We start from the raw sequence: 27985 nt of genomic DNA on the forward strand, positions 1-27985 counted from the left end.
CCGCCGCTTGCCTACTCACCCCCCGCGGGCCGCACAGTGAGCCCACGCGGGCCGCATGTTGTGCAGGCCTGCCTTAGACTATGGCTCCCAGTATTGTCTGAAAACCGTATCTGTTAATGTGCTAAACATCCACTTAATTTCAAATGAAGCTGTGAACTGATTGCCAGGTAGTTACTTGGTAGATTTAATCCACAGAGATTTTCTGTTCTACCCAAAAGACAGTGATTGTTCTGGTGGAAGGTGTCTGGACACCCAAAAGGAGTTTAGTATACTTCTTTAAAACATATGAAGAGCCACTCTGCTAGGATATGAAGCCCTCTCCTCACACTTGGAGCTACTGAATAGAACAAAGACTCTGACCTGCAGAAGCCAGATGGCGAAGTAACTAGAATTTTAAGGTCCTAGTCTAGAATTTTAACTAGACTAAATCTAGGTTATGGCACATGTGAGTAAGATAAACACAAGATATGTTAATTGTAATTTTTCTGGTTCTAGGAAAACTACTGTCCAGCCTGTAAATAAAGTTAGGGATTATCCAACAGCCACCTTATTGAGGGAGCATTAGGAAACTCCCCACACTCCTTTCTAAGGTAACGATCACTACGAATGGTTACCTAAAACAAGTAAATGGACACAAAGATTTGAGAAAAGGAACGTGCGTCCATTCAGCACTGTATTTAATCTCTATACAAGAATTACCCAGCAAGGGCTTTATGACAGACCTCAGACCTGCATAGTGAAGGGTGACACACACAGTGGACAACATTCACAGAAGGGCCTCTGATGGCTCCTCAAACACTGAGTGCAAAGGGTTTTTGCATACCACAGTTAGCACAGGATTAAGTTGTACACACCAAGGTAATTTCTCCTAAGTAAGGTAATAAAATTAAGGTGGATACCCTTCTTGGTATTGTCATTGAAGAGATCTGACAAGCCAATATTGTTAGGAGTTTTCTTTTCATAAACCAATCCTTTACATGTAGTTTTTCTAGTATTACACAGAGTCAGCATATAAAATTTGTTGAAGGAAAAATATTAGGATTAATAGCTAATGGGTGCCAGCATGGTGGTGTTAGGATCAGATTTTGTCCAGTTTTTTCTCTCTCTCAAAACCTACGGAATCAAGTGAAAGGGGTGTATCAGCTGACTCTCCCCAGTGGATGGAGAATAGATCACTGGTTGAATCACAGGGTTTCCTATTCCAATTGTAGAGCACAGAAAGCTCTATCTTCACTGGTGTGAAGAGATTCATGGTTAGCTTGCTCTACTGATAGCAGACCTTCAAGGAACTTAACATTCAGTTTTTACTCTCATGGGAGAAGAGATTCACGGTGTAGCTAGTCCACTTGAAGACTGAGAGAAATTCCTGGATTGGCTACTAAAAAGAGAGCTGGCGCTGTTCCCCCACAGTCCACCAGGTCTCCCGCTGCCACCTTGCTTGTTTATATATGGCACTTTGTACAACTGGATTAGGGCTATCTGATTTAACACTAGTCACTTGAACTTCTCCATAGGATTGGGGTATTAGTAATTTTACAATGAAAGATAAGTTTAAAACTAATTTATATCTATATAATTTTCTGTTACATTGCTTCAACAAAAAGTATAAGCAGCTGGTTTACACAAACCAAGGCTAGTCAAAAATTTTCCATCTGAACTGTTTCCAAGATAAATTGGGGTTTTGACTAAATTTTTCATGAAAAGTGTCAGCTTTCTGCACAAAGTTTTAAGTTATCATCAAAAAGTTCCAGTTTTTGGCTAAAATTTCAGGTTTTAGTATTTCAATGAAAAGTTGAAATTTCCACTTTTCTGAACAGCCCTACTTCACGCATACACCCACAATGATTCCTGCACAGGTCATCTTACATTCAAATATATTTTCCCTGTTAATTCTGCATAAAGATTTAAAGTACCACACTAAATATTGTTAACCTACTTATCTATGAAGTCATCTGCACTCTTTTTAGGCATGTTATCTGCATGACGAAGAAGCCAAATAATTTCATCACGAGCAAAGGATAATGCCATAAACACAAAAAGTGCCTGGAAAAGAAAAAATATGAATTAGTTCCTAAAATAAACACATTATATGTATAGATTTTACCTTTTTTAAAGTAGCATTTTTTCCAAGACATGTTAAAAATTAGCTTATTGTAAGAAGTTTGAAAGAAAATGTAATAGACTACATACCCATCAAAAATAACTACTGCAATTACCTTGGGACCTAACAAGCCTGGCTGATCGGACAGGACAGTAGCTAGTTCTTTCAGTGCAGACCGTAAAAACTTGCGTCTTTCTCTATGCATTGATCCACTGTATTAAAAAAAACACAGATTGAAATTCATTAATCATCAATATCTACTCTGAGTCACTATAAAAATGGGTTGGGGAAAGATTTTTATTTTTAAATTAAGTGTCTTGGTCTTAATATTTACAGTTCATATTTCACCAACTTCAAAGAAAATTCAGTAATTGAAAGAACACAGGTAAGACTAAAAATGTCACCTCCATTACTAACACTTTAAATCACTAAGAAGTTTAACAACAATCTACTCTTCACAATTCACTTTTCAATTTGTATTTCACTCAGGTTTCTAGCTAGTTACTTTGAGTTCTCATGCATTAGCATAACAATGCTATATTGTGGAGATTTCAAAAAATTTTGGGGGAATGCATAAATTAAAAAAATTGTCCCTTGAAAATTTGAACATTTATTTTTGTTAAATAAACCTAAATTTGGGGTATAAACTACCTGACATGGTTTCCTTGATGATGTATTATTTATAAAGTCTTCCCCCCCCCCCCCCCACTGAATTCTGTGCTTAATGGAAAAGTAGCAGGAAATTATTTTCAGGTATTTTGGGTCTAAAATGAAAAAAAAGTTGAGTTTTTGGAAGTCTAATTCGCCGTTAAAAGTCAAACCTGTAGATGGCTATTAGGGTAACCAGTGTACAGGTCTTAAATATGATATGCTCCTATGTATCTGAATGGCCGTGGGGAACATCAAATTTTGGCAAACCCAGGGTTCAGATAAAAGGAAGTGTTATTTTGAGGTAGATTTTAGCTACAGACTGGGAGGCAGAAAAGGTCAAAGCACAGCTAGGAGTGGAAGGCTCAAAGAATCACTCGGGGTGCTGCTTTACTCAATTGGCTTCTGTTGTTGCCCTTCTGGGCTATGAGCCAATGGCAGCACTCTGTCCCTCCCCAGACACGTACCCCACACCTGTTCTGTGACTGTCTGGGTCCTCAGGCTGCCTCTGACCATCTGTGGCTGGACATGGACCCACAGAGACCCCCATCCGCTCTGTTCTTAGGAGGGGTGCCCCTGGTTGTAGGGTTTCGTGGACTATTCCTCAAAGAGGAGGAGGGTATAAAATAAGACCTATACATTACCTCTCCTTCTCTTTCTCTACTCACAGAAGCAAGACTGTTTGAAAGACAAAGAACCAACATTGAGCTTGGGGGGAGTGGTCCTAACTGGAAGGCTTTCCAGTTAGTATGGACTGCTGAAAGTTTTGGGTGAGAGAAATCCTTTTGCTTTCAATTATTATTTAGATTAGTAAAGTTTAGGAAATAGCCTGCGTGTTTATCTTTTGTAACCAATTCTGACTTTTATTCCTTTACTACTTATCACTTAAAATCTTTCTCTAGTTAATAAACTTCTTCTATTCTTTTATCTAAACCAGTGTGTTTTAAGGGTTTGGAGAATCTCTACTCGGGTTAAAAAGGCTGGTGCATAATCATTCCCTTTAATGAAATGATGGACTTTTAATGAGCTTACTCTGTTCGGGGGTAGAGGGGTCCTGAGCAGTGCAAGACACACATTCCTGGCGTGCAAGGCTGGGGCATTTGCGGATGTTGCCTTGTTCATGAGTAGCTGGGAGAACATTGATGTAACTCTGCTAGAAGTGACTTTCCATGCTAAGGACTGTGTGTGAGCACAGCCTTGAGAGGCTGCTTGTCACTAGCAAAGCAGTGTAAAAGGCACTCGGGGCTACAGTGGTTCAACAGGCCAAATTGTACCCTGGGGAATGTCACAGCAGTACCAGGGCAAATGCCTTACAGAAGTCTAAGTATATTACCTTATCAACCAAACTTGAAATCTCTTTAAAAAAAAAATCAAGTTAGTTTGACAGGATATATTTTCTTTATGTCCAAGCTGACTGACATTTATTATATTACCCTCAATTATTTATTAATCAGCTCCTGTATCAGCCACTCCATTATCTTGCCTGGGATTAATGTCAGGCTGACAGGCATACAATTAGAGGTCATCCCATTTACTCTTTTTAAATATTGGCACAATATTGCTTTCTTCTAGTCTTCTGAAACATCCCCAGTTCTTCAAGACTTAATGAAAATCCACATTAACGGTCCAGTGAGCTCCTCAGATAGCCTTTTTTTAAAAAAAAAACAAACAACTACTCTTGGATGCAAGTTGCCTAGACCAGCTGATGCTACTTTAGAAGATGCTGTTTAACATTCTCCTCAGACACTAGTGAAATGGAAAGAGTTATATGATGAGACTACCCCCCCCAAATACAGAACAGAAATATTTAACGTCCGTGTTTTTTGTAGTATTAGTAATAATTTTACCATTTCTATCTAGTAATGGACCAATACTATTGTTAGGATTATTTTTGTTCCTAATATACTTTAAAAAACTCCTTTTTGTCCTTAACTCAACTGGCCACAGATTGCTCCTTGTGTCCCTTTGCTTCTCTCATCAATTTTCTAAGTTCTTACAGTCTGATTTATATTCATTACTATCAACTTCACCTTTCATCTGTGTGTGTGTGTGTGTGTGTGTGTGTGTGTGTGTGTGTCTCTCTCTCTCTCACTCACACACACACACGTTTTATAGCTGCCTTCATTTCTGCTCTAAACCACTTTTTTTTAACCAATATGGCTTTCCTCCTGAATTCTGGCTTTTTGGACATCTACGAAAGTGTTCTTAAAAATTCCTAATTCCTTCAGGCAGAGCTATGCAGTGCAAACAAGTTGGGGTGCACTGGAGAGCTGGGGGAAGGGGTGAAGGATGATTGGGACACCAGAAGGTTATGATGCACTAGCTGAGTGGGAGTCAGAACTCCTGGCTAAAATGGCTCCAAATTTGGATCACAAACTTTACCTTGCACCTCCTGAGGTACACCAAATTTCTCAGAAATCCAACTAAACATGTCAGTTTTAAAGGACTTAGAAAGGTCCATCTCTGAACACGTCATGACACAACCTTAACTATAGTGGTGTTCCTGTGCCACTGTTAAGTGTTTACACAGCTACAACTATTCAAAAATTAAAACTTCACGTTCCATGTTTTATTTACAATAGTTTTACTCTTGAAGAAGCTTGATGAAATAGTGAATACAAATATATTTTGATCTGACTTAATATGAAGGTGAAAAACTCAATTCTCATGACTGATTCTGAATTTAGGAAAATTTAATGCACAAAAATGTCAATTCAAAGACTTTGTTCAAGTAAGGGTTTGGTTTGTTTGTTTTTAAAACAGCAGTACACAAGAAGATACCTCTCTCAAGCAGGAAAAAGAAAACAAAGCCAAGAACAATAAGCTTAGTACAACAGGATAGCTCAGTATAAAGTTCCATTTAAATGCACTCATGATATAAAAAAATTCCAGTTAACATTGTTGTTGGTTTTAAGCTTTTTGCAAAAGTAAGCAGCACTCAAGTCTGAAAAATCACAGTATGCTGTGGTTTTATATAAGATACTTACGCATGTGATACAGCAGCTTCTTTGCACTCTCTTATGTCATTAATCCGTTTATTGTAGCTGCGAGAGAAATAACAGTGAAACGTCAACAAGTATTGGAACAGCCTTAGCAAGAGCTAGGGCCCTATACTTTCTGTAGTTCCACAGCAAAGGGAATTTGCCTTTAGCAAACAGCCCACGGATAAGGACTACCTTGCTCTGGTTAATGAGATGAGCCACTGGACAGTAACAGGGAACACCCATCCTTGATCGAGATCTCAGTTTCTTGTGTTTTTACATATTTTATATTTATATTTTTAGCCTTGATTTGACAGACTTAAAAATCATTAAAATGTATTGTGATGCTTCCTTCCTCACTGCGAAATACTGAATTTCAATATTTTAGTGGTTGATCTTACAAAAATTGTTGCAGATAGCTGTAGCTTTCAGATAAGTAAGATTCCTCTTCCTCTACCCCTTCCCCACACACCACCACCAGAATCTCTCCCATTTATTAATATGGATAGGGCACGGTGATCATGACCCTCTGACACCTTTTGAAACCCCACAGAATGCAGTTACATTAACTCTTGCTGCTTGACAGATCAGCTGCCAAATCATTTCTGAATTGACATGAAAACAAAGAAGGCAATACTCAGAATAAGAATCCTTCAGTTCATGCACTGAAAAGAAGCAGTCTATGGTTTAAGCTAAGGCTATGGCTACACTACAGAGCTTACAGCAGCACCAATGCTAGTGCAGATGCTCTAAGCCAACGAGAGAGCTCTCCTGTGGACTTACTCCTATAAGCATCAGTAGCTATATCGTGGGCAGCTTTCCCACCACCGACATACCACTGTCCACATCAGCACCTAGGTCAGTGTAACATACATCACTAAGGCCTGGTCTACACTAGGACTTTAATTCGGATTTAGCTGCCTTAATCCGAATTAACCCTTCACCCGTCCACACTACAGAGCCAGTTAATTCGAATTAAAGGGCCCTTTAAATCGATTTCTGTACTCCACCTCGACGAACGGAGTAGAGCCTAAATCGATTTTGTTAATTCGAATTAGGGTTAGTGTGGACGCACACCACCGAATTACTGTGTTTAAGTTAATGGGGTAGTGTGGCCGCACACCACCGAATTAATGTGGTTTAAAACCGAATTAAGGTGCTTAGTGTGGCCGCGCACAATCGAATTTATACAACCTGTTTCCCAAATTCGAATTATCTAAATTCGGATTAATCCTGTAGTGTAGACATACCCTAAGGGGGGTGGCATATTCACACTTCTGAGTAACATAGCTTATACCTGAGCTGTAGCGTAGCCTAAATGTTGCAAATACACCTCTACCCCGATATAACACGACCCAATATAACACGAATTCGGATATAACGCGGTAAAGCAGCGCTCGGGGGAGAGGGGGGGGGGACTGCAGGCTCCGGCGGATCAAAGCAAGTTTGATATAACGCAGTTTCACCTATAATGCGGTAAGATTTTTTGGCTCCCGAGGACAGTGTTATATCGGGGTAGAGGTGTACTGAAAATCTGCATGCAGAACTTTCATCTAACAGGTAGATGTATAATTTTCTAACCAACTGTTCAAGCAATGGTACAATTAAACAAAATCCCTGGAACACACTTTGCAGTTTTGATCCAGCTCTCTAGAGATATATGTACAAGGACTAAAAGCTATCAACAAACAAGTGCTCAATTTAGGAACTAAAGCACAGCTGGGGGACTCAAGGGGGGGAAGGCTTGTTTTGTTTTTGCTTTTCTAATATCTCTGAAAGATGAGTACCTATGGCAAAAAACTTATGGAACAAATTATCAAATATCAAAAATATCAAAGTGTATATATAATATGTTTTCAATAAGTGCCAATTTTTTATACAAAATATCTCTACATTTCATTGTATTCTCAGTACTATTAACATGATCTTAAGATACATGTAACATTCTAAACAATGAGGGATTAGAAAAATACATTCTGAAAAAAAGGAAAATGTTTCTATTTCAAGACCTTCCAACCATGCCAAGTCATGAAAACGTAGAAGTTCTGACATAAAAATGTGAGAATCTTTTACCATAATGGTGATAATGAAAAGCCATGAGAATTTAACCTCCTACTTCCCCTCCAACAGTATTTCCATATTCTAAAACCATTAATCAAAGCTGTTATATAGTTCTCATACTGACACTGCACAGGGCTAGAATAACAATTTCTAACTCCATTATCAGCAGTGAAGACAGTTTGCTAACACAATACATTCATGAAAATACCATACCCTCTTATGTTCACAAACAAGTCTTCTGCAGCTTTGTGAATATGGAAAACTTCATCTCGAAATAGAGACAGGCAAGAACTGCTTTGAAGAGCGAGTTTCCAAAGGTTCAAAGCTGTAGCATCACTATTCAGGATTCCATGGCACAAAATAAACCCAACTTCAAAAGAAAATTCAAGAGGGATGTAAAAATATCACAGAGCAGAAATACAAAGACAACATGAGAACCTGAACTACTGAATGGACTACTGTGGCCAACTGCCAAACCAATGGTTTTTAATATACTGATTTCATGTACAGTTGTATATGTGACACGGTCTACCCAGTTGCCAGCTCAGGATAGGGCTGCAGGCTAATTCACGCATATGCTAATAGAAATAAAAGGAGTGTCAAAAAGTATTGTAGTGTAATCAGGCCAATTCACTTGTGTAAATAGTTTAGTTCAAAAGAAATGTTAATGGTATTGTCTTCACTTATCTATACCCTGTTGATTGCTATATGTGTACCCATGTAACTAATTAACCGTACATCAAAAGTGTGTGTTAGTGTTAAAATGAAAATGTACTTAATGTGTAAACTTCATGCAAACAAATGAAGGATTGTTGTTTGCTATTACTAACATTTCCATATATGTATAACCCTGTAACTAAAACTACTCTTCAGAGAAACCTTGTGAAATGTTAATGAAGGACTTAATGGCTGTAACAGGAAACACTAATTCCAAAGCAAGGAGCCAGGCAGTGAGTAAAAACACTTGTCAGAGTGTTATCTGAGGAAAGAAAATACAAATACTGATTCAGAGGAATGATTCTTCATCTCTGGATTCTAACAGAGTAGAATATCTGGACAAGAAGACAAAGATCCCCAGAGTTATTCTGGGTAACCCTAAAAGACTTTTGGGAAACTAGCAGATTACTACATCTCTGCTATCATTTTGGATTTACAAACTTTGTCTCACCTGTTTATGTATTTTGCCTGCTTTAAACTATCAATAACTCTTTTCTTTGCTAATAAATCTTAAATTAGTTTGCTAGAGAACTGGCTGCCAGCATTGTCTTTGATGTGGCATCCAGAGTACCAAACTGATCTGGGGTAAGTGATTGATCCTTTGGGACTGGAAGTAACCTGATGTGATGTGATTTTTAGTTTATGTGACCATTATTCAGTAAGTCCAGTTTGTCTGGGTGGCAAGATGAGCAGGAGAGCTTAAGGGGACTGTCTGTGACTCCATGGTAAGACTGATATAGCGCTCAAGGAGTTCACATTTGTTGCTGGTTTGGTGAAATCTAATTATAGAATATACCACCAGTTTGGGGTGTCAGGCCTGTTTTCTGACAGTCTGACCTGAGACTGGCACTCTCAGTTGTGAGCCACTCTAGATAGCGTGACAGTATATGCACCTTGTTTTCTAGTACAGCAATGAATAACCAAAATGTCATTGGTATGAATTAATTAATGGCACTGCTTAAATTATCACTAATAAGAATAACTCAAAAACAAATGTACAGTCACAAAAAATCTGAAACTCATAAAATTCAAATGTAATATATGCTATAAACTAATTTTTTAAATACAAACAAAAGCATGATATATTGTATAAATAAAAGGATCTACAGGGTCTAGTCAAGCCACATTCTACAGAATACAACTGCTTTAGTACAGCATTCTGAAAAGTTAACAGGCACTTTATAGAAGTAAAACAACTAAATAGGCACAATCTCTTAAAGCTGTACTTACAAATAATCCATTTTTCCATTGCATCCAGAGAGAGGTATTCACATGGCATCTATTTGAAAGAATAATTTGTAATAAACTAATGATACATAGTAAAAAAAAATTCTAATGAATACAATTCTAACAAACATAGCTTTTTACACAAAAGCAACAATTTAATAAGGTTTTTCCTCACAAAGCCTGTCAGGACATATTACCCTAATATCAAGAACAAAGAAGATTGCTTATGTTTACTAAATTGCTTTTAACTTAGCTGATGCTTAAGCATCAATAGTCTTATATACTTTAGAAAGACTAAACTCTTTTCAGGTACAAAAAGCCCACTGAGTCTAAAATCCGTTTCTAATTCCTGGTAAGTGTGACATACAATTATTTATGTTTCCAGTCTCTTGAGCAAAATGATAAACAATTGTCAATTTTTTATAATCTCAAAAAAACCATTACAACTTAGGAAATTAAATTTCCAGTGCACAAGGTAACGCGGAAAATTAAACAAAGCAATGCAGAACCTTTTATAAGAATATCTAACTAATTTCTAAGTTAAGATTTTCAGCAGTGACTAGTAACTTTGGGTGACTATTTTTGAGTGCCCAACTTGACACCTAGAAGGGGGCTGATTTTTTTTTTTTTTTTTTTTAAACAAAGTGCTAAATGTGTACCCAAAAATAGAGGCATCCGAAGTCACGGCTCACTTTTGAAAAAAATCTTGAGCCTGATGTCCTGTCTGTTTCCCTATCAACACCCTAAATACTATATAAAATTCTATCTCCTGCCCTCCCCACCCAATAAAATCCACAATATTTTTCTTCAAAGGATAATTACCAAGAACTGGGGATAGAGGTATGTGTTAAGACAAAGGATGTCCTACAATTAAATAGGTAATTAATTCCATTCTGCACTGCAGGTGTAAATACTCAAGTGTTACCAAAGTGATTATTCGTTCAAAAATGGCTCAGAAAAACTGAATTCTAGACAGTGAATTAAACAGTTAAATCCAATAATATGTAATCCTATATCAAATATATATACACAATTAAATTATTTCACAGAAAAACTCATTTAATACTACTGTATTACTCAAGGTAAAATGTCATACTGTGTCTGACTGTGCAGGATTAAGCATTGTACTCGGGGCACTGATGAGGCTCAATAGTTGTGCATTCCTCCACTGGTCAGCTGACAGATTTCTTCGGGGATAGACCATCTGGAGTGAAATTAGAGCATCTGAAAGGGACTAGGAAGTAACAAAAACAATATTTAGTTAGAAGAACTCTGCAAGACCAAATGCTTTGTTTAATTTAGCAAATATCCAAGATATGTACTTCATTTTATGTCTTCTTGTACAGTAATAATATCTAGACACGGTTGTTAGAAACTATTCTACTTCATTAGCACAGTATTCTGTTCTAATATCAATCAGCCAAATAGTTGCTATTTTCAGCAGCTCAAACAGCTAATGACAATAGCAACCACCCCAAAATAGTTGCTATTTTCAGCAGCTTAAATAGCTAATGACTAACACTGGCATTCAAGCCTTGATGTAACCTTGCATAAAAACTAACTAATCTCTAACAATTTGGTACTTTACATCCATTCTTGCAATAATCACAATTGTCTACTAAAATATTTGAGGCTAAATACTACACTAAGCCTTGAATTAAACTAAAGCCTGTTGTTGCTCACATAGAAGAAACAAGATAATGTTTTTTTTAATAATGGAAAACTAAAAAAATGTTTTAAAAATACAAGGAATTAAGGTAGATGACATTAAAATAAAATGAAAAGACAAGGGCAGAAGATTTTTATTTTATATATACACACCGTATATACTCGATCATAAGCCCATTTGTTTATAAGCCGACCCTCCCCGCCCCCCCCAGAAGGATAAGTAAAAATGGAAAATTTTTATGATCCGTTCATAAGCCGACCCTATAATTCAGGGATCAACAAACTTTGATTCCTGGGCCAACAGGATAAGCCGCTGGTGGGCCGAGATGGTTTGTTTACCTCGAGCGCTCGCAGGCACAGAGCTAAACCTAAGTAAACAAAGTGTCCCAGCACGCCAGGTGCTTACCCTGACGGGCCGGGACAGCAACTGGTGGGGAAATTTTTTTTGGAGGGGCGGGAGGGGAAGAAGCTGGGAGTCCGGGGAGTAACCCCTGTGACCACCCCCCACATGACCCCATCCCTAGCCCAGGACCCCCACACTCTTCCCATCCCATCCCTTCCCATCTTATCTGGGGAGGGTCAGGGAAGAATGTGTCTGGCCCCGCTGGAGCTGCTCCGGCAGGCTGGGCAGCGTGGCCGCAGCCTGCTCCGGCGGGCCAGGCCGGGTGGCCACAGCCTACTCTGGGGGGCGGGACCGAGCGGCATGGCTGCAGCCTGCCAGCCCCGGAGCTGCAGCTGCTTCGGAGGCTGGGGGGAGAGCAGCGTGGCCCGAAGCGGAGAGACTCTGTCCCCGCCTCGTCCCTTCTGGCTCTGCTGGCTGTGCTACCTCTCCTTGCCCCCTCTGTTGGGAGCAGGCCTGTGTCCCACCTCTCCCTCTCTAAACCTGTTCATAAGCCGACCCCCTTCTTTAGTGCTTCCCTTTTTTACTAAAAAAAATTCAGCTTATGAACGAGTATATACGTTAATCCATGAGTGAACAAAAATGAAATTGGACGCATCAAGTTGTTCATTAGCTCACCTATGCAGCCAGTTACACTTGTCCTGACAGCTAATTCTCCCCCATAGATTAAGGTCACTTTTTCCATCTCGTCTAAAAATTAATTATAAATTCTATAAAGCTGGGTCTTACTGTGAAGATGTCTGAAGGCAGCACATAGGGGTACTAAACTTGAATGGGGCCTCTAGGCTACCATACTACAAATGAACAGTAAGTTGTATATCTATTACATAGTCAAAAAGCATAACCAGTTTTGGTTTAGTTTTTCTTCTGGGAGGCAGAGGGGTGGTTTGGCAAAGTTTATAAATGGTCTCTCTCTGTTCATATATCTGCTAAATCAACAATTTAATTCCGTAGAGATGATTATTTTTTTTAATAGTAGTCTTATAACCTGTACATTTGCTTTCACAAATATGCTTCTTTCAACCAACAATGACTATGAACCTGTGAAAAGTATTCAAATATACCTTGCTGTGAGGTACAAATTCCTCCATCATCTTCTTTAAAGGATTCTCATAATCCACAATCATCTGTCCAAGACGTGGATATTCTCTATCACTAAAAAGCACAACAAATAATTTACCCCACTGTAGACAAAATCATGTAAAAAAATACTATTTTTTTAAAAATACACAATGGATTTTTACCTTGCTCCATGCGTCATTTCATGAGCATAATTGTACAATCCAATGATTGCCTTCCTTTCCTCAATTCGAGACAGCAGTATCATTAGTGTTGTATAGGTTATAATCAAATCTAGGTAGTTCTTTGTTAAATCAAAGTTTACAGTCTAGAGATAAAGTACAAATGGTTACAGGGTTTTTTTCCATTCTGAAGACCTTCAGTAGCAAAAATATTTACATATATATATAAATATATATATACATACACACACACACACACACACACACAGAGGTGAAAAAACCTAAATCATACTCAATTATTATTAGCAATTAATTTTTTATGCCAAAATTGTAGGTCTTATTTTTCTTGAACACTTATGCACAAGCTTAATTCAAGCAATTAAATCAGTGGGACAACTCAAAATGCTTGAAGATAAGCATATACATCTTTGCAGCATCAGGGTGTTAGTGAATACCTGTTAAATGCTGTGTAAGGAATGAAAAAAACCCTAGAAAATAATTTTGCTCTGAAACAATCAATCAAAACGTGAATGTGTTTTGTCTATAAACTTTATTGCATTTTAAAAGATTAAAGCCATTGTTCAAAAGTGGTCTTGTTAAAAAGTAAGCTAGTCTTTAATACCTTAGCAGTTAAGTTGGGGGCATAATAAAGATCCATGATTTAAAATAAAATTAGCCTGACTAGGTCATACACAAGCCTACAGTCATAAAACCATGCTAAAAATATCTAACACTTTTTTTGTTAGTATATCAATTTTCTAGCTTTTGTAACTATTCTAAAGCATATTAAAATTCTGAAAAGTTATAGTTATACTTGTAAATTATGAAAACGGTGAAGGATTTTGCAAAAACAGTGAATGCAAAAAATATTTTTCTCTTTTCCTATATGTAGTTATCATTTTTGGTTTCTAATGGTATTTGAAAGCTTATTTAAAATATTTTGTAAAAATCAGAAACTTACAATATCAAAGAAGACTTGGCAAACATCAATAGTATTCAGCAGCTCACAAACATGGTCCTTACAAAAGAAAAATCCTTTATTTTAGTTTAGAAATCTTAAACAATTATGTCAATATATCTTGCCAAAGAAATAGAACACATTTTGAGTCTATAAAACACAAAACTAGAAAAGGAGCTATTTCATTATACGTGATATACTACTGCAAAAATAGTTTTGATAAGAGACCTATTTGATAGGACACATCAATTACTGCAAAATCAATCCTAATAGTCATCTGAGTTACATTTGCCAGGCCTTACCTTAAATTCCATAACATCAACAAATGTGAAGTAATACAAAGCCAGATTCTTCAGAATCTCTGATTTTTCCTTCTGTAGCTGAGCAAGCTGTTGCTGTAAAAGAAAACACAAATGCATGTATGCTGTTCTCACCAGATTATTAAAAAAACTAGCTACAAAAAAATGACAGCAATAAAATACCTGTGAGGCGCAGATGAACCACTAAGCTTGCTATGCAAGAAAATATGGTTTTTTTCTATGACTGAGGTTCTTTTGCATTCGTTAGTGGGTTTTTTTGGTAGACAGAGTAATACAAAACACTAAAGACTGACCACTTTAATAGCCACTGGCTATCATTAGTTTTAAGATTAAAGCCAAATTAGTACACATTAGTATTGAAGTCATTGTTTAGGTCAGCTAGAGACAAAACTGGGAAACGTTAAGAAAGAAGTGTTAACATATGTGTAATTAGCAAAAGCACAACAGTACATGAGCACAAGTCAGTATGACAAAAATAATGACAGATTACTTGAGGTGGGAGAAAAGGAGGCAGAATTTACAAGTTTTACTACAGAAAAAACAATTTGCTTTTAAATTCTGAACTTACCAAAAAGAATATCCAGGCAAAGCCACGTTAAGCATGCAAAATAAAATGTAGATACAAACATAAAATACAGTAACGGTTCTTTGACCAGTTCCATATAAACACAATACATTAAAACGAAAGCAACAAAAAAAGAACAACAAAAATGAAAAAGAAGCAAAACACTAGCATTAGACACTGGTGGATAAATGGAAGAGGCAAATGTGAATACAAAGGCATAAAAGTAATTCACATTGCAACTGATTTTTTTTTTAATTGAGACAATGACAGCTAGTTGTATTTTCACAGAATATTTTTTAAATGATTTTCAGGCTTGTCAAAATTAACTCTAGTAATGATCATAATAACTAAATAACTGTAGCTCACAAATAACAGAAAACTTGTCGTCAGTTACTTAGCAGATGCTCTGTTCACCCATATTACAGCCTCTCATAGCATTTGAGTCCAATTACGTTATGACATCAGAATTCCAATCAATCATAGTTTAAGTTGTGACTTGAATTTTAAATACACCAAAACAATCTTGAGACTCAATATGACAAAAATACTCAAAAAATCCATAACATTTGAAAATAAAGACAGCTTAAATTACCATTTAAGGTAACCCACCATTATATTTTCCTCCTTGGTGTAAACTAATCTTTAAAAGGGAGGGGAAAGATCACTTCAAGATTGGCTAATACATCTTGAACTGATATAGAGAATGAGAACTCAACACCCTCACTACTTTTACTCTTTTTTTAGATGAGAATCTTGCGTAGCCAGACTAGGGAAGAGCATCTACTCATTCCACAAAGGTACACACTACTCCCCAGACTCACACGTACACATTGTGTGGTATAGTCCCCCACATATATTTGGCAATTTATTTTTTAATTTTGCTTCACCGAAGATAAGTCTTTTTCTCTGCATTTTAAAGTGAGGCACTGGTCATTAGCCACAAGATTCCCATTACAGCCAGTAGGAATTTATCCATGTTTCCTCCTATCAACTACTTCAAGGCCTAATGCCCCAATCCTGAAACACTTTTGCACATACTTAAATTTAAGCTCAAGCACAAGCTTTAGCCTGTAAGGCCTGAGCCTGCAATATTTGCCCAAGGTGGTTTTTCCATTTTTTTTACATCACCCACTCGAAGATTAGACAAAGAATAGCTACTACAAATAACCAATTTTTTATGTGACTGGCATATTGTATGTCTATCTTTTGTCCCTGCTGTTCTTTTCAATTTAATGAGACTGATGTGGGACAGAATCAGTTTCCCAAACACACACCTGAAGAGAAGTGTTCTCCTTCAATCCTCAGCTTGAATTCTCTGCTTATTTCTCGTACAAATACTCAAAACTATCGCAGCCTAATGTTTAAAAGGTAGATGAGCACCAGCAATCATCATTCATGCAGTTTCACAAGCTCATATGGGCCTCCTCATTTCTCCATTAAAAATATAACCACAAATTCTGATGGCTTAGCTCAGCCATCTTCTCCAAAGAAACAACCCCTTAGGATTTTCAGCACTGCTTTCGTAAGCGACAGTTGTAGTAACATGAAAATCCCATATCAAAGTTTGTTGGTTTTATTCCTCCTCCTGACATCACAATTTTTTTAAAATAGCTAACTTGATTTTTAAAAACCTCCCTTTTTAAAAAAGTGTACAAATGAATGAACCAAAAATGGTGTATCAAGATTATTTGTTGTTTCTGTTGTTGCTTTAACTATCGCAGGATACATGTCTGAGTGGATATGCTTGAGAAGTCAACTTCATCTCATTTCAATGACCGCAAGCTACATGAATCTTGACTAGGAAAGTTGCAATTCAGAAATAAGTATACACTATACGTTGCACCAACAACTGCATTCTCCCCTCCTCGGAGGGTGTGGGGGGAAGGGAAGGATAAAGTCAGACAGATTAGAAAACAGATCCAATCATCCAAAATGGCAGATGAAATTCAATGTTGATAAATGCAAAGTAATGCACATTGGAAAACATAATCCCAACTCTATGTAGAAAATGATGGGGTCTAAATTAGCTGTTATAACTCAAGAAAGGTCTTGGAGTCATTGTGGATAGTTCTCTGAAAATATCCACTCAATGTGCAGCAGCCGTCAAAAAAGTAAACAGACTGTTGAGAATCATTAAGAAAGATCATAAGACAGAAAATATCATATTCCCTCTATATAAATCCATGAATGCTGTGTGCAGATGTGATCTCAAAAAAGATATATTGGAATTGGAAAAGGTTCAGAAAAGGGCAACAAAAATGATTAGGGGTATGGAACAGCTGCCGTCTGAGGAGAGATGAATAAGACTGGAACTTTTCAGCTTGGAAAAGAGATGACTAAGGGGGAATATGATAGAGGTCTAAAAATCATGACTGGTGTAGAGAAAGTAAATAAGGAAGTGTTATTTACTCCTTCTCATAACACAAGAACAAGGGCTCACCAAATGAAATTAATAGGCAGCAGGTTTTAAACAAACAAAAGGAAGTATTTTTTCCACACAACGCACAGTCAACCAGTGGAACTCCTTGCCAGAGGATGTTGTAAAGGCCAAGACTATAACAGAGTTAAAAAAAAAAAAAAAAAAAACTAGATAAATCCTAGGAGGACAGGTCCATCAACGGCTATTAGCCAGGATGGGCAGGGATGGTGTCCCTAGCCTCTGTTTGCCAGAAGCAGGGAATGGGCGACAGGGAATGGATCACTTGATGATTACCTGTTCTGTTCATTCCCTTTGGGGCACCTGGCATTGGCCACTGTTGGAAGACAGGATACTGGACTACATGGATCTTTGGTCTGACCCAGTATGGCCGTTCTTATGTTCTTAAAAAGAACCTGATCTCTCATACTGACCAACTTTGTGAAGCGTTAAAGATAGTTATTTAAAGGAACTTAAGTTGCATATCATAGATCATGTATCGCATTGCATTACCAAAAACAAATACCTAAAGAAAGTCAAATTAAAATATATATTTGATATCAAACTAAATACTTTTCAACCCAGAATTTAATGTACAAGTAGAACACACCTCATCTAATCAAAAAAATCGGAACTAAATCCAAAACAGCATAATTTTAATGAGCACATTTTCAATACCAAAGAGAGGGAAGAATATTATAATTAGGCTTAATGGGGATGGCACACAAATATAACAGCTCTGTTGTAATAACAGTGATTTTATTTTTTATATAGAGAGATAGAGAGAGAGCGAGCATGCGAGCGAGCAGGCTTTTGCTGCAATTCCATCAGATCTCAAACTAAGCAGGGTTCGAAGTTACAAAGGTATACATAGGTGTTACTGCAAGTGGCACTGGTGATTCAGCAATTACTTTTCCCTCTAACTCTACTGAACCAATATCCCAATACTGTGTAAAGAAGATCAGATTAAGTACAGCTGGAGGTGCTATGGGAATGAGACAAACTATGGTCCTGGGAACCTCCATAGTTATTGGAAATCCCATAGTGCTTTTTTGCATAAGAAGAGAAGCAGGGGGCTGTTACATTCAGCATACGTAATTCCTTCTTCAGAACAGCTCTAAATTGTCATGGAAGTATTTTCATCCCAGCATTGGTTTCATTTCAGCAACAAATAAAGATGACTAATATGCCCTGGGACCTTTTGGGATGCTCTAGGCTATACTTAAAGCAGGATATTAAAAAGCACAAGATGCCAAGAAATATGTACTCTGAATCACTTAAAATACAATGGTGATAACTTTAATTTTCAAAACAGAAGTTTGAAAACAGCTAAAAAACACAGCTGATATTATGCAGCATCTTAGTCATTTACTTGGGTTTTCAGCACTCAGGAATGTGGGTGTAGTTCTTTCCACACCCATGCAACAAAGTTTTTCCACTACTAATTTCTAAGCAGCTGCTGAAGAGCAATATTTAATGCCATCTTCGGTGTCAGTTTTGTACTTTGCAAATGTAGTTGATTTGCACTCATGCTCATTTAGAAAGCTTTGAATATTTCTGCTTTCCAATAAATAGTATAGTCGTATACAGTTTGGAGAGCAGAAACAGAATAAGTTCAAAACTTCAGAAAGAACAATTTCAACTACAGATAATCATAATGGCTTCTCGACTGAAACACTACAAAACATTATATTTCAAAATATTTTAAAATAGTTCAAAATATATAAACCCGGAGAGAAAGTATTCTTGAGGAACAGAGAGCATGTGAAGTAATAGACTATACTAGGGTTCAATAGTAAGAACAAAAATGCAAGGATTTTAGTACAGAAGTTGTAACATAAAAAAATCAAGAAAAAGTCACCTGCATCTGTTACCTAAAGTCTTCATCTGATCTACAATCATGTTGGAGGAAGAGCTTTGAAGTAGTTAGCCACTGGCACTGATTTCAATGCTATTAAAGTAAGGTCAATGCTGAAAGTTTTTGGGAACTGCACCCTTTATTCTTTAGTAGCCATTCAGGTTTTGATTGTCCACTTAGAAGTCTGATGGAACATTTGTGCTCCTTGATTATGGAACTTTGTTCTACACTAGGAACTTCTTTTCGTGACAGCGTGATTCATCTTCAAATGCTAAATGACTAGCTAGTCATAGGAAAACATTTTCCTGACCTCTCTTTCTCCCTCTCACTTCAAGCAACTAACTAACCCAGGATACAAAAATTGCACTCTTCCTCTCCAAAATGCTTTGGTAGGGCACTAGATCAGCTGGACTGCTCCTACTAAGTCTCCATGGTCAAATTAATAGATTTAAAACCCAGAAGGGATCATTATGATTATCTACTCTGACCTCCCGCATAATAGGCCACAGAATCTCTCCCAGGAATTTCTGCAGGAAGGCCATAACTTCCGTTTATTATCTGCATTTCTGCAGCACCCAGAAACCCTAGTCACGGACCAGGTCCCCAACATGCTAGATGCTGTACAAAAACAGAAGAGACTGTTCCTGCCCCAAAGAACTTACAATCTGAGTATAAGACAAAAGACGACAGACTCATACAGACAGAAAGACAAGAGTACAAGGAACTAATCAGACAACATTTGTCAGCATGACAGACAATGGTCTAAACACTCCAACAATTGAACCATTTTCCAATTTTTTAGTGGTATCATGGTAAAGGAGACTTTTAAGGAAAAATTTCAAAGATGACAATAAGGTAACTTAGTGGATGTTTACAGGGAGCTCCAAGCCTGGGGGAAAAGCATTAAGGTAACTTGTCTGAAGATTTAACAAGCTGGCAATGGAGGCTGACATCATGAACGAATTTGAGGCAGGAGCCAATATTCTGATAGTGAACCAGAAATGACTGGTAAAGTTCGCCATGAAAGCCCAGGAAGGGCCTTGAAAATGAATAAAAGCAGCTTATGTTCGGTGTGAAAGAGAAGGGGAAGCCAGTGAAGGGATGCAAAGAACAGGGTGACTAGGTCAAAGCACCAGGAAGGCATTTCTTAGAAAGACCAGTCTTGATTCAAAGACTTCAAGTGAAGTCCTGAGTAATTTGCTCCAATGTTTATTTACTCTCATGTTAAAAGTTTGCGCCTTTTTCTAGTTTGAATTTGTCAAGCTTTAGCTCCCAACTATTGGAACTTGCTATGTCTCTTTTGCTAGAATAAGCAGCCATCTACTATCAGAAATCCTTCCCATGTAGGTGTGACAGATATGACCAACACAGGCATATATTTAAGACTATTGCATTGACTTTATAAATGTTATCTGCACCTTTGTGAGTCAGACTGAATTGCAACTCCATGGGGGAGGTTTGCTGAACTATAATCAGTGGGAGGCAATTACTGCAAACCCTGGGACCAGTATAAAACTCTACTGAGGTACCACCGTTTGGAGATCTGTGCATATATTAAGTAAGACCAAGCCTGAGGGGAGTAAGAAAGGCTTTTGGTATAAAGGACTAGCCTAAACTGACTGCGTAGGCTTTTGATCAGAAAACTGACATGAACCTTTAACCAAGAGCGTACACTCTGCTGAAGGGTTTGAAGGACTTTGACACCTACCAGATCCCCAACATGGAAGATGGGTGACCTCTTGAAAGTTTAATATGTGTTTTGACTTTGTAATGCTTTGGTCCTTAAATAAATTTGCTCTGTTTTTTGAAAGCTGTTGGTAAGCCACTATCATTGTCCCTGGAGAAACAGTGAAAATGCAGGTGCTGAGCTAGGTCAGACCTGTTGGGAAACACAGTGCATGGCAAGAGAAGGAGCAGGCTAAATCCCCAGTCTGGAGGAAGAGAGTCATGGGACTTTGTTCATACAGGCACTGGCTTGATACTTGAGACCTAAAGGGGGCAACACTTGAGGAGACCACCGTGGAGTCAAAGGTGCAGTTACCCCAAAACTGTGACTGTAGGACTCAGGACACCACAATTCAAATTACCTCTTAACCTTTGCAATCGTTTTAGTTTATCCAAGAGCTTTCTTAAGGCTCTCACTTAAGTCAAAAATACACAAGACATTTAAGTAAGTAAAGGACATACAGGAAGTACGCAGAAGATATTTTCAGTGGAAGGCCCCATAGCTCCTAAGTTCTCCCCAGTTGATGCAAAACTTCTATTCAACCAAAACTGTTTAGGAACTGTCAAATTAGTTGGGGTAAGGTGGTATGCTAGAAAGTCTTATTGGGTTTTAGTGAGCAGGTAATTCAGAGACTATGCCATTAAAGACAATTGAAAGGCAGACAAACTTGAGTTGCAACCTTCTTATTCTATCCTTGCCTTCAATATAGCACACAGTGAGGAATTTATAAAGCAATGATTGCAGCATTTCACCTTGGATCCACTAACCTAGAAAGATTTTAACTCTCATATCCACTTGATGCTGCAAGTGAAGAAAGAGCGACAACTAAAGGATGAATTAAAAGAAGTAATAACATTGAAGTGAGGTGACTGGCTGAACATGAAAAATGCCAAGGAAAAGAGTGTTTCCACTTATTGCTATTAATTCTATGTCTAAAAAGAAAGGCATAGAATATTGTGTCCAAATAGCTGAAGATGCCAGAGACACACGCAAAGAAGAGAAAGATGATCTTTTTCATTGTATAAGAAAACGCCAAAAGGTGAGTACGGGTTCCTATATTTCAAGCATTTCAAAGTGAAGATCTAGATGTCTATACCTAAAGCACGTTTCTAAAGGAGGCTGTGTCACAGTTTACTGCATCAAGATGGTGGGGGAAAAACTGAATTCAGAATCATGAGTTTTAAGACTCCATACTGCTGTCCATCCAGTTCAGCATCAATTGAGTATTTTTAGTACACTTCAACTGACTTGGTAAAAACTTTTACATACATTATGGTAGGTACTAAAATGAAAAGTTGGTAAGTGATTAATATCTAAGGGCAGACAGAAAAAGTGGTAGGCCTTGCTAGTTACTGGACTGAGACTATCAAATTCTTAAATTTTACTGAGAATTATGCTATTTATTTTGAAATTAAGGGTGAAGAATAAACAGTTAATCAAATTATATGATTCAAGATTCATACTGTATTTGTTAAATGAAATTTGTGGGTTTTTCAATTTCTCATTTTGTCTTTAATCTGAATTATAGGAATGGGTGGGTGAGGTTCTGTGGCCTGCAATGCGCAAGAGGTCAGACTAGATGATCATGACTGTCTATTCTGGCCTTAAAGTCTAGGAGCCTAAAAGTGTTTTTTTCCCTCAGATTGTGAAAACAAAACCGCCAACATGAACTGAATGCTCATGATTTTCTGACTACACATAAACCTGCTCAACTGGCAATTTCATCTGCTGACAGACAATAGCTGTATCAAATTCAAAGGTCTGGATGCATTGCACTGAACAGTGGTAATTGCTGTGCTTGAAACTGGAAAAATTCAAGCCTCTATGAAAAGCTGGTAGGAACTCTTGTTACATATGTTAAGATCACTTAACTGTTGTCCCTCTAGTAATGCTCAATAGTATTTTACTTAATGATGCTTCTGTGCCAGTGAACTCCTTGTCCCTTGCGGGTCCTTTGAACATCTGCTTCCTTAGCAGAGAACCTCGTCAGTGTGCTCTGCTACTGTAATGTCCACTGGCCCTTGAGTTGGGAGGAGGAAGAGGAAGGAGGAAAATCTGGCCTCTTCCTGCTTCCCACTGAGTCAGACATTCTTAAATTTTGAAGAGGTTTCATTTGTGAACAAAAAATAGTTCCTTCAAAATAAGGGATGCATTGCATCCATCACGGAGACTTGATTTTGGCCTCCTTAGGTCCGTGTCTTTGTGGTAAAAACCTCTTTTCCGCAACTCTGAAGTTTCTGTATCACACAGATGCTAAAATATCAATTAAAAACTCACTTCATACCCTCCAAAATTAATTTTAGGTAGGTAACTGCCAGGTGTTCTGACCATAGAGGCAGAACTTCTGAAGATGAGAAAAAGTGCAAACTACTGCGAGAGCAACATTTAAATGTCTTTAAGCTCTAGAATACAGATTCATCTTTAGAAGACGTGAGGAGGGTATATTGTAAATAATGTAATTTTCTTTCAGGAATAATGAGAAAAGGATGCAGAATTTATTTTCTCCATATACAGCCAGGATGATACAATGACCTCACCCTAAAATCATTAGAGATTGTCACAAAATGGAAAGTCAACAAGCTCAGTTTTTTTTACAAAACTTGCTTGTTAAAATATTTCAACCAGCTCTAATCTACATATTTGATCTTCAGAGAACCAACTTCTTGAGTGTGTAACACTATCTAAAACCTAATTCAAATGTACCCAGGTATGACAATACACAGAGGCTATTTGCAAGAGTGTTTTAACTGAAGTTCATTTCTTGAGCTGTAATAAAACGTTGAGAATTATAGAGGTTTCACTGGACCTGGTTTAAGAAAAGTGTAAGTATATTTTTACTTTTTACATAAGTCTAAGACAGATATTTTCATATATGTTACTGAAAGACAAAAATTCAATACATGAAGATAAGCAATCTTAAGAATGGTAAATAATGCAAACATGTTCAAGAATACAAAAGAATGCATTGCTGTGCTTAAATAAAAGTTTTCTTATTTAAAAAGAAAATGCACTTTTATAGTTTTTGTTGACTTTGCTGGAGATACTACTTGGGACCACTAGGAGCTACCGTTAGCACAAACAAAAAATAAGAACTAGATGCAGCCTAAGGCTGCCAAAATGGAAACTGCAGAAACAGAAGATTGCTCAAAGTGAACCTAAATAATTGTCTTGAAAATGGGAGTTCTCATGCAAACCCATTACCTACCTCCCTTTCCACTTTTGGAAAGAAAAATAATCATGTAAAGAAATCTTCCCCTTGACTTTACAATTCTAAACAGTAACAGAGCAACCAATGTGTGTAGATCTTTCTGCTCCTAACAGAAATCACAGCAATCATATACAAGTCTCTCTAAAAGATTACAAGCTAAATTCAGCAATGCTGGTAGAGTGATCTAAAATATACTTCCTTGTATCAGCAAGCTCGCTGTATGTAAAGCTGGAGGGGTAAGAACCCTTCCTTTGGAAGAAAACTGGGGTTCCTAATATTGCACTCAATAGGAATTTCTACTGTGTATGTCGAAGCATCTTTAATTCACACAGGGACTCCCCGTACACATTCTACTAGCATGAGTATCTTAGCAACTAAATTGTCATAACTCCCATCTCTCTTAGTTGTCTCCATTATGCTGGCCAGTCCTCTCATATAAGTAAGGCTCGATTTAGTCACGGGTACTTTTAGTAAAAGTCATGGACAGGTCACAGGCAATAAACAAAAATTCACGGCCCGTGACCTGTCCATGATTTTTACTAAAAGTACCCGTGACTAAATCGGAGGGGGGAAGGGGGAGGAGAGGGTGTGTCACCCGGGGACCGCTGCTGGGGGCTGCCGACAGTGGCTGCTCTGGCCGCACTGGCGGCCGCTGCTCAGGCAGTCCCCGGGCCGGCCGCACTAGTTAAAGCAGGGATGGCAAGTCTATTGCAATAAAAAATAAACCTAGAAATACAGATTGATATATTCTTGTCTTTCCCTGCTTAGACAAACATAAATGCGTTGTCACACTAGTTGGACCACCAGTCCATCTAGATGGGTAATCTGTCTCCAATAGTCGTCAGCAACAAGTCCTTTAGAAGAATGTGTAAAATCCCTACAAAGCAGAGTTATGCATCAAATGCAAAAGTTTTTTTAAGCAGATTGCATATTTAGAGAGTCATTTGGGTTACTTACATTGTTGTTGCGTGTTTCTACAGCTGGAAACTTTCTGACTATGAATTTGACAGCAGATTCCAGGTTTTTGTCAATGAGATATGATGGTTTTGCTTTGGGGTCCCCAAAAGAAAAAAAAAAAAAAAAAAAACGGAAGTGAACTAAAAATACATTCATTCATCTTGCTAAAAATTAAGTAACTGTAGAAAGTCTGCAGTCAGAAACTAGAAAGACTTATTGGGTTTTAGTGAGCAGGTGATAAAATGAGTAGGCAAAGTGCAGGGATTGTCACAGCTGGAATATGCAATGGGAGACAGTACAGAGATGCTCTTCTACTGAAAAAAATGCATGGAAGTTTCAAAGCAGTTAGTGCAGAACAGCAGTGAGGGGGAAAGCTCAATCCTAAAAGAAGAAAAAGATATTTTACTTCTATTCATGGTTTGAGGTAGGGTTGTATTCATCTGAAGCTAATAAACTGTTGGAAAATCCAATCATATCATCATCCGTAGAGGAGAATGCTGGGCATATTAAATGATTAGTGTATCCTATGTGAAGAAAAATAGGAAACAACCTGTATTTAAGTTTTTCTCCTTCATTGTATTCTGCAAGACAGTTCTCCTTCCTGCAATTAAGCTACCAATATTTGCCTCATCTAAAGAAAAGGACTATTTCCAATAGTTAGGAGCATGTTAAATCTACTCTGATTGTAAATTAAATTTTAATTGTTCCCCAACCCTAAGCAAAATTACAGTACTGCTGTCGGCTGTACATTAAAAACAGCACTTCAAGCAATTATACAAAATATGATATAATACATGGTTCTTAAGTGAAAATGTTAACTCTGAAGTAACTGATTTGGCCACATCAGCAGTACAGAGTTCTCTGGGCAACCAACTAATCAACCATCTTTATCAGATGATGGTGATCCTTGCACACCTAAGTGAATGTTTCTTTAGAAACTTACTATTATAAACTTCAGTGACAAACTGGATAGAGACCACTGAGCAATGCTGTACTGTTTAAGTGTGTGAGAAGTGCAATTCAAGGAGTGTTATCTACAAGACAAAATATTGTGTTCAAACTGTACTTCCATTCAAATATTTACAGTTTCATATTCCCCCTAGGGATTTATATAACATCTGTGTCTCATGCAAACTAAATCACATGCTATGTGCTTCTACACAGGATAGTGACCTAGGATGATAGCTCATTTTAATACTTTTCTATATTGATTTCTATGGCTATCGTGGATTATAGAGACAGAAGTCATGGAGTATGAGACTGATCTGAAAGCGGGCAAGCGGGCAGAGGGAAGGTGAAAAGCTTTGCAAACCTTCCAAACTTGTCCTTGCTGGGAAAGCATTGTAACAAAGAGAAAAAAATTACACATAAACAAAATATTCTCAAACTCTGGCATCATTACTTTTAAATGAATTAATGCACTTATCTATATTCAACAAATTAAGGTTATGGCTATATTTAACATACTTTCTACTGGACTGCCATTCTAAATACACACAAACTATTACATTTAGTTATTACAATTCGATTACTGTACAACAATGTTCTGAGTGCAATACATGTTGCATCACGTCAGTTCCCCTCATATTCTTTCCAAACCAAGTTTGGGGAGCGAGTGGGGTTAACAAGAGACAGCACATGCAACTATAAAAAACAGGAGAAAGACTGTCAGTGAATTTTACATACCTGAAAAAGAAATGGTAGCCAAGAATAAAAAAAAAGTCATTATAGTAGAATTCTAAAACTCCTGTTCATATTACATAGACTTTCTGGAAAACCACAGACTATGCAAATATATCTATACCTGAGCACCAAAGCTGCTAGTTGTCCTGTGGAGAACAAATACAATACTAATCTTTCTTGAACTGTCACCTCTAACTCTCTACAATACTTCAAAAAGTAGTTACAATAAAACTAAAAAATTGAATGCCCATATTTTTAATTAGGAACAATAATTTTTGCTTCAATAGTCTCAGAAGCAAGCACTACAAGTTGAAATTTATTTAAGCATATAGAGAATCAGTCCATACTGTACACATCCTTTAGTTTTAAAGTTATTTTTCCATTTTCAAAAAAGTGAAAGCTATTGCATTATTGTATGCAAGAGAGTCAAGAAAGTAAAAAATTCAAGCTTTCAAATTTAGGATTCAAAACCTTTGAGGTTGTCATGGGTTCATCTGCATTTCTATGTAAAACCACCTCAGTTTAATTTATGAGTTCTACTTATAATCATTTCACATTCATATTCTTTCCTCTCTGAAGAGAGGGCCAGAGACTAAGAGCCTTTTCTTCAGCTAGTGACTGAGATCTCCAAACCAAAATTATAAAATACACAATACTAATGTCAATTTTAATTTTGATAGATTCAGAAAGAAAAAATGTGTAGTCCTTTTACTCAGTGACGTAACCTGAAAGTAACCTCAAAATTTCTCCCTATGTATACTCTGCAGCTTAATCACATAATTTAGGGCCTGAACCAAAGCCTATCTAAAGTCAATGTCAAAACTCCCACTTACACCAATGGGCTTTGGATCGTACCATTAGCCTTTAAAAAATTGTTGTTGGAACCTTGAGGCAGAGAAGGGTAAATAACATTTGAATTGTAAGCTTTTTTTGGAAACATTTAGTTTAGAATTGTCAATATTAAATCTGTGGTTAGATACTCAAAACAATTTTCAAATCTGAATGATTCCTTTGAAGACTAACAACAGTTTTTTTAAAGGGCTTCTATTTCAAAGTTTTCCACATTTTCTTTCAAGAAGCTTGCCTTCACTTTCTGAATAGAGGTACATGGGGTGCACTGGTGAGGATAAGAGAGACAATCTGCAATGTTCAGAAGAGGGTAGAACTTAACAGCTTTGAGAGCATTTCAACTACACCACGTGCTTGCTGAACACTTCAATGGGCAACAAGATATTTTACTCCCTAGCTAC

The 27985-nt window shown here is 37.3% G+C and overlaps 1 protein-coding gene across 2 annotated transcripts in view; it reads right to left on the bottom strand.

Annotated features, from left to right (window-relative positions):
- NCKAP1 (NCK associated protein 1) overlaps positions 1-27985 on the bottom strand; it is a 111709-nt gene that overhangs the window by 62346 nt on the left and 21378 nt on the right. Inside the window, exons 2-12 of one of the 2 annotated variants that reach the window (XM_026647627.2) lie at positions 25053-25162; positions 14305-14397; positions 14006-14062; positions 13048-13190; positions 12868-12958; positions 10832-10969; positions 9739-9787; positions 8005-8161; positions 5737-5793; positions 2217-2313; positions 1937-2043 (exon numbers count right to left, since the gene is read on the bottom strand). In XM_026647627.2, coding sequence (XP_026503412.1) covers positions 1937-2043; positions 2217-2313; positions 5737-5793; positions 8005-8161; positions 9739-9787; positions 10832-10969; positions 12868-12958; positions 13048-13190; positions 14006-14062; positions 14305-14397; positions 25053-25162 — 1099 coding nt within the window. Of the gene's footprint in view, positions 1-1936; positions 2044-2216; positions 2314-5736; positions 5794-8004; positions 8162-9738; positions 9788-10831; positions 10970-12867; positions 12959-13047; positions 13191-14005; positions 14063-14304; positions 14398-25052; positions 25209-27985 lie in introns of those variants that run through there. The other variant, XM_029910520.1, reaches the window with a different exon arrangement.

Source organism: Terrapene carolina, unplaced genomic scaffold, assembly GCF_002925995.2.
Source record: "Terrapene carolina triunguis isolate 2854851 unplaced genomic scaffold, T_m_triunguis-2.0 Scaffold62, whole genome shotgun sequence".
Classification (NCBI taxonomy): Eukaryota; Metazoa; Chordata; order Testudines; family Emydidae; genus Terrapene; species Terrapene triunguis.